We start from the raw sequence: 7,758 nt of genomic DNA, 5'->3' as shown, positions 1-7,758 counted from the left end.
TAGGTTAAAGGTTAAGGAAAGGGTTAGGATTAGCTAAAATGCAAAAAATATATAACTTTTTGGCGTTAATTTGACAAAAGCTGGATCCCTTCTAGCCATGACCCTTGTACAGCGGGGCATTTTATCCACATCCTTTTATTGGTCTAACTCCGCCTAGCGATGAATTTATGCTATTGCAAGCAGATGATTGTGTGCGTGCATGGACTGTATGTATTAGGCTATACTTTAAAGTTGAAAAGTGGAACGTTGATGCTCATAGTGTGTGTGAATCACATGTGAATGAGTAACCTTACTGATATGATCTGACAACTTGCGTAAGCACCCTGCTAACCCTAGGCTTTAGCTCAGCAGGCCAACCCAACCTTGTAGCGGAGACCTGAGTTTGACCCCAGTTGGTCACACAGGTGCATCCTAAGTCAGTGTTTATAATACAAGTATGACCCTTTATAGTTAATAGGCCATTTATAGACATACATTATCAATAGACATTTGATATACAGTACATATTTAAAAATACTGTAGAGATGTACATCTAACCTAATTCCAAACCATTCACAAGCACTTATTCCCATTTTGCAGTCCCTCCAATTCTATTGCAACAAATGGACGACACAGACTTGAATGGCTGGTCAAAGTTGTGACGTAATCGGTCTTGTGTAGTTAATCAGCAGGATTTGCATTCTAAGCTACCATGGCTGTTTCTCTCTCGCACAAGCAGGGACAAATGCCCTGTTTCAAAATACTGCACTCCAATTCTCTACTCTTCTCCACAAAGTGTGCCTCTGACCACTCCTAGTCATGGATTTAAAAGCATTGGATTGGTGTAAGAATAAGCCAGAGGGAGTTTCCACCACAATTCTTAGACAAGTCCATTTCTTTTCAATCAATGAGGGGAAGTTAACAAAATGCACAAGAGGAGAGTTTGGACCACAGCCCTCAGGGTCTTGCAACTGTCACTCAATCCACTCCGGCCATTTTGTTCTTCCTCAAAAAGACTCTCCGCTGATGACCTTCAGATAAAGGACCGTCCAGGAGCCTGTTCAGGACATTGAAACGGTACAAGACGTTCAGATATAAATATATTGTGTAGAACAGACATGATTTCCTGTCCTTAGAATATATAGAATCCTGTGTCAACTCCATACATTCGATTTATATAGGCAACATTCTGATTGAACGTGTCACCTTACTGAATAGGCCCCTGCTCAGGTATGAGCTTTCCCTTGTGAGAGGGAAACAGAAACTAGTGTTCTCATGTTTAGGTACTTTCTATTGACGACTTGACATTCAGGTTTGTCTGACAGTTGGTAGCTACTTTTGTAATATCTTCAAAACAAACTATCTTAAATTCCCATTGCATTTACATTCATTGATGAATCAAAAATAAATCTTATTCTTTGATATGGAAACATATGTACACTGTTTATTATATGGACATAGCATCATGGGGTCAGACTGCAGCAGGGTCAGGAGAGGAACACACACAAAGGAGTGAAAACCATGATCAAAGTACCGGCAGACACCATAGACAGAAATAAAACCTCACTATTTTATTGAACTAGGCCTACAGTAGTCTTCAGCATAATGCATGTTGGAGCCTGCTCCTGATCTACTCACTGACACTACACCAACTAGCAGATGTGTGTGTGTGTGTGTGTTAGCCAGGGCTCTTGGGTACCTGTAACCGGGATGGGTTACAGAGTTCATATGCACATTCTTGTAAAAAGGCAGTGTTTGAAGTCAAACTTACCTGAATGTATCGACAGACAAACAAAGACGTCAAATTACATGAGGACATTTGACATATCTTTAGAATAAACTACAGACATGGGTATCCTTGGTGACCCGGTTTTACTTCAATGCCACAGTTTGCACAGCAGTTGACAAAAAAGGGGAAATTATTTCAATGATGTGGCTGTTAAAGCAGATGTAATGTTCACATCAAATGAACAAAACAAGGACTACAGTAGATCATCATTGATAACTGTTTATCCAACTATCGTATGTCTACAATGGCATGTCGTTGCCAGGATGTGCTCTGCATTATCGTCATCACAACTACTACTTTAACTACAAGTGATTTGGATGACTATTTTGACCAGGTAGTTAAAATCATGCATTCTTGAAAGCTCTTATGTAGTTAAAGTAGTTTAGGATATAGAATCCTGTGTTGCAAAGGTGCCTAAGACAACAACCTTCCTTCAAACTTATGATACCCCACACATGTACAGTGCATTCGGAAAGTATTCAGAGCCCTTGACTTTTTCCACATTTTGTTACGTTACAGCCTTATTCTAAAATGGATTAAATTGTTTTCCCCCACCTCATCAATCTACACACAATACCCCATAATGACAAAGCAAAAACTGGTTTTTAGAAATGTTTGCAAAAGTATATAAAAAAAACCAGGAAATATCACATTTACATAAGTATTCAGACCTTTGTTGAAGCACCTTTGGCAGCGATTACAGCCGCAAGTCTTCTTGGGTTTAACGCTACAAGCTTGGCACACGTGTATTTGGCTTTTACTGAGGAGTGGCTTCCGTCTGGCCACTCTACCATAAAGGTCTGATTGGTTAAGTGCTGCAGAGATGGTTGTCCTTCTGGAAGGTTCTCCAATCTCCACAGAGGAACTCTGGAGCTCGGGTTCTTGGTCACTTCCCTGACCAAGGCCCTTCCCCCCCGGTTGCTCAGTTTGGCCGGGCGGCCAGCTCTAGGAAGAGTCTTGGTGGTTCTAAACTTCTTCCATTTAAGAATGATGGAGGCCACTGTGTTCTTGGGGACCGTCAATGCTGCAAAAATATTTTGGTACTCTTCCCCAGATCTGTGCCTCGACACAATCCTGTCTCGGAGCTCTATGGACAATTACTTCGACCTCATGGCTTGGTTTTTGCTCTGACATGCACTGTCAACTGTGGGACTTTATATAGACAGGTGTGTGCCTTTCCAAATCATGTCCAATCAATTGAATGTACCACAGGTGGACTCCAATCAAGTTGTAGAAATATCTCAAGGATGATCAATGGAAACAGGATGCACCTGAGCTCAATTTTGAGTCTCATTGTAAATAAAGTATTTCTGTTTTACATTTTTAAGGTGAAGCATGGTGGTGGCAGCATCATGCTGTGGGGATGTTTTTCAGCTGCAGGGACTGGGAGACTAGTCAGGATCGAGGGAAAGATGAACGGAGCAAAGTACAGAGAGATCCTTGATGAAAACCTGCTCCAGAGTGCTCAGGACCTTAGACTGGGGCGAACGTACACCTTCCAACAGGACAACGACCCTAAGCACACAGCCAAGACAACGCAGGAGTGGCTTCGGGACAAGTCTCTGAATGTCCTTGAGTGGCCCAGCCAGAGCCCGGACTTGAAACCGATCAAACATCTTTGGAGAGACCTGACAATAGCTGTGCAGCGACGCTCCCCATCCAACCTGACAGAGCTTGAGAGGATCTGCAGAGAAGAATGGGAGAAACTCCCATATCCACGTGTGTCAAGCTTGTAGCGTCATACCCAAGAAGACTTGAGGCTGTAATCGCTGCCAAAGGTGCTTCAACAAAGTACTGAGTAAAGGGTCTGAATACTTATGTAAATGTAATTTCAGTGTTAATTTATTTTTATTTTATATAAATTTGCAAACATTTCTAACAACCTGTTTTTGCTTTGTCATTATGGGGTATTGTGTGTAGATTGATGAGGGGGAAAAACAATTGAATCCATTTTAGAATAAGGCTGTAATGAAACAAAATGTAGAAAAAGTCAACGGGTCTGAATACTTTCCGAATGCACTGTATAATAATATAATAATATGCCATTTAGCAGACGCTTTTATCCAAAGCGACTTACAGTCATGCGTGCATAAATTTTTGTGTATGGGTGGTCCTGGGGATCGAACCCACTACCTTGCCGTTACAAGCGCCGTGCTCTACCAGCTGAGCTACAGAGGACCACTGTATGTTGCTTTCTAATTAAACACAGCATTTATCTTCATCACCTCCCCCCTTTTCCCCTTATTTGTTCTCCTCCTCCGTACCTTCATCAGGGCCGTCTCTCCTCCCAGTGTTTGAGCGTTGACGTAGGACCCTGCCTCCAGGAGGATAGCAACTGTGGTCAGGAAGTTCTGAAATGATAAATTAAAGGATACGGGGTTAAGTTAGTAAGTACACATAGCATAACAGACATTTAACATACAAACAAAGGGAATTTATACATGTGTACTTTGTTTGTAATAAGGTGGTTGAAACCAGTCTGTCCTGTGTTACCTTCTCTGCAGCGTGCATTAGGGCAGTGGTGCCGTTCTTCTGCCGTCCGTTCCCCTTCACCCCCTTCTTTATCAGCAGCCTCAGGATGTCATCCTGTCCCCCTGCTGCTGCCAGCATACTCAGGGACATACCACTGGAGTCCTGCGGGAGGCAACAGACACACACACAGACTCCTTCTTACTGAGGACCAAATCGTTCCAAAGCCACTGGTAGCAAACAAGTTACATATTATATTAAATGGGGAGGGGACTAATTGTTTAAAGAATTAGAGGGGCAGTTCACTTCTTTGAAGGTTTAGCTGATTTTCTACTTACCTAGGGCGTTGTCTTTTCATCCAAAAGGGTTTTAAGTTCGTAAAAGCATAAAGCACTAAGCAATGGTGATAATAGATTCCTAGTATTACAACATCATGAAATCTCAAAGCTGTTTCCTTTAAATGTTATTGGTATAATTCTAAATCCATGTTGGAACACTAATGATGGACCTCAAGAAGGCTGTATGAATATTCTGAGAACTTAAATAACATTTGAACATTTACATCAAGTAACAATTTATTAACCAAGCAAATATATAGTATATTACAGTACACACAATGAGCACCAGGCAGCTTGATAACAAATACATGTTAGTGAAAAAAACAAACAATTTAAGCATCTTTAGACAGTAAATAGTGGGGTGTGGTTGAAACCCCTGATTATTTTTCTCAGTTAACGCCTAACAACACTGTGGCAGACCCGTTGCAGTTATAACATGAACTGATAAATATAAACAAACACATTTACATAATTTCTCCTTGAACCTTAATGCAATTAGAAGCAACAGAAAGGTTTACTTGCAATAGTAACATTATCTAGTAGGCAAGTGGATTAAATCATAGAGAAGCAACAGCTATCAAACCCTATACAAGTTAGTCAGCCTAAATTAGTGTTGAAGAACTTAAACTGCTGCTGTGAAATCAATATGGTTAAGACAGTACTGAATAATAGTAACATTAATATAAAAAGTTGAAATGTTTTTCCTTTGACAAAAGGGCAATAAAACAAGTAGCCCTACATGGACTGCTAAAGACCGAAGTACAAGAGGAATAGGTTCTGTGTGATTCTCTGAAACCAATTCCACACGCAGAACGAAGGAACTGTTTCCAATAGGCAACGCACATTTCAGTTACTTGTATGTATGTATGTATGTATGTATGTATAATCCATTAGAAGAAAACATTTTCAATGGAGCTGGTGGTCTTTGTGTAGTCATCTGAAGATTCTATACTGAACAAAAAATAAAAATGCAACAATTTTACAGAGTTACAGTTCATATAAGGAAATCAGTCAATTGAAATAAATAAATTAGGACCTTATCTATGGATTTCACATGACTGGGCAGGGGCGCAGCCACAAGTGGGCCTGGGAGGGCATAGGCCCACCCACTTCGGAGCCAGGCAGGTGAAGAAGCCGGATGTGGAGGTCCTGGGCTAGCGTGGTTACACGTGGTCTGCGGTTCTGAGGCCGGTTGGACGTACTGCCAAATTCTCTAAAACAATGTTGGAGGCGGCTTATGACAGAGAATTTAACATTAAATTATCTGGCAACAGCTCTGGTGGACATTCCTGCAGTCAGCCTACCAATTCCACACTCCCTCAAAACATCTGTGGCATTGTGTTGTGTGACAAAATTGCACATTTTAGAGTGGCCTATTTTCCCCAGTACAAGGTGCACCTGTGTAATGATCATGCTGTTTACATTTGAGTCATTTAGCAGACATACAGTTAGTGCATTCATCTTAAGATAGCTAGGGGGGACAACCACATATCACAGGCATAAAAAGTGTGTGTGGGGGTGACCTGAGGTGGCAGAACGGAGTGCTCGGGTTGGGGTGTAGGGTTTGAGCATAGCCTGAAGGTAGGGAGGGGCAGTTCCTCTTGCTGTTCTGTAGGTAAGCACCATGGTCTTGTAGTGGATGCAAGCTTCGACTGGAAGCCAGTGGAGTGTGCGGAGGAGTGGGATGACATGAGAGAACTTGGGAAGGTTGAAAACCAGGTGGGCTGCAGCGTTCTGGATAAGTTGCAGGGGTTTGATGGCACAAGCGGGGAGCCCAGCCAACAGCGAGTTGCAGTAGTCCAGACGGGAGAGGACAATTGCCTGGATTAGGACCTGTGCTGCTTCCTGTGTTAGATAGGGTCGTACTCTACAGATGTTGTAGAGCATGAACCTGCAGGAGCAGGTCACTGCTTTGATGTTCGCAGAGAACGACAGGGTGTTGTCCAGGGTCACGGTTCTTTGCACTCTGGGAGGGCGACACCTGTCAGGTGGATGGGTTATCTTGGTAAAGGAGGTCCTGTGTGGCTCAGTTGGTAGAGCATGGCACTTGCAACGCCAGGGTTGTGGGTTTGATTCCCACGAGGGACCAGTGCGAACAAATATGAAAATGTATACACTCACTACTGTAAGTCGCTCTGGATAAGAGCGTCTGCTAAATGCCAAAAATGTAAAGGAGAAACAGTCATTAACAGGGTTGTAAACTAATTTGTGCACAAAATGTGAGAGAATGAATGTTTTTGTGCGTATGGAAAATTTCTGGCATCTTCTATTTAGCTCATGAAACATGGGACCAACACTTTACATGTTGCGCTTATATTTTTGTTCAGTATAATTCAAGAACAGCCAAAGAAACATTCTTCTTTACGTGATTGGTGGATTTCAAGCGGCTCAAACATCAAACCATACTCTCTAAACTGGGCACAAATGTAGTACTTAAACCCATTCACACCGCACTTTACCAGGAATAGCCTAACCCACTAAATTCTAGGTTTGCTGGTCAGTTGTTTTAACTCAAAACCTAACCTACACATATACATTAGCTACACATACAACGGTACAGGCAAAAATACACATAACGTTTCCTTAAAGTATTTTAGAGTACTAATGTTACGGTCCTCACTACAACAACAAAAAAATACTTAAATACATGTAATTTTGTCCATGAAACATTTAATTAAAATACTGTAAAATTCCAGTCATTCCTATGGAGGACTGCTCCTAGTGGGGAGTGCCAATATGGCCGACCGGTGTCTTCAAAGCCTCTTAAAGGACAATACATAGCATCAGCAATCCAGGGATTACATACATCATTGGTGTAGCTTATGCCAAAGGATTTTGAGTTTGGGCGCCACAATGTGGCAAAAGTAATTTTGCAGCTCAAAAGAAGTTCATAAAATGTCCTTAAAAGTCGGCTAAACAAGTTTACAGTACCAGTCAAAAGTTTGGACACACCTATTCATTCAAGGGTTTTTCTTTATTTTTACTATTTTCTACATTGTAGAATAATAGTGAAGACATCAGAACTATGAAATAACACATATGGAATCATGTAGTAACCAAAAAAGTGTTAAACATATCAAAACATATTTTATATTCTTCAAATAGCCACCCTTTGCCTTGACAGCTTTGCACTCTCTTGGCATTCTCTCAACCAGCTTCATGCTTAATGAGGTAGTCACCTGG

At 41.5% G+C, this 7,758-nt stretch overlaps 1 protein-coding gene across 1 annotated transcript; it reads right to left on the bottom strand.

Annotated features, from left to right (window-relative positions):
• Window positions 1–555: 555 nt before the first annotated feature.
• On the bottom strand, window positions 556–4,623 carry LOC121571702 (M-phase phosphoprotein 8-like). The gene is made up of 3 exons (XM_041883334.2): window positions 4,262–4,623; window positions 4,033–4,119; window positions 556–1,036 (listed from the first exon to the last, which is right to left on the bottom strand). The coding sequence occupies exons 1-3, from the start codon at window positions 4,388–4,390 to the stop codon at window positions 1,013–1,015; spliced, it is 240 nt and encodes a 79-aa protein (XP_041739268.1). The 5' UTR covers window positions 4,391–4,623; the 3' UTR covers window positions 556–1,012.
• Window positions 4,624–7,758: the final 3,135 nt, after the last annotated feature.

The sequence above is a fragment of the Coregonus clupeaformis genome, chromosome 29, assembly GCF_020615455.1.
Source record: "Coregonus clupeaformis isolate EN_2021a chromosome 29, ASM2061545v1, whole genome shotgun sequence".
Classification (NCBI taxonomy): Eukaryota; Metazoa; Chordata; class Actinopteri; order Salmoniformes; family Salmonidae; genus Coregonus; species Coregonus clupeaformis.
Note: the sequence above shows the minus strand (reverse complement) of the source record. Positions and strands in the feature narration are given on the sequence as shown.

Bases quoted from the DNA above. Each gene is read 5' to 3' on its own strand.
- LOC121571702 (XM_041883334.2), bottom strand. From the start codon at position 4,390: ATGTCCCTGAGTATGCTGGCAGCAGCAGGGGGACAGGATGACATCCTG. The intron at 4,120-4,261 runs GTAACACAGGAC...TTATCATTTCAG, and splicing joins TAATGCACGCTGCAGAGAAG to AACTTCCTGACCACAGTTGC. The intron at 1,037-4,032 runs GTACGGAGGAGG...TGTCCTGAACAG, and splicing joins GAGAGACGGCCCTGATGAAG to GCTCCTGGACGGTCCTTTAT.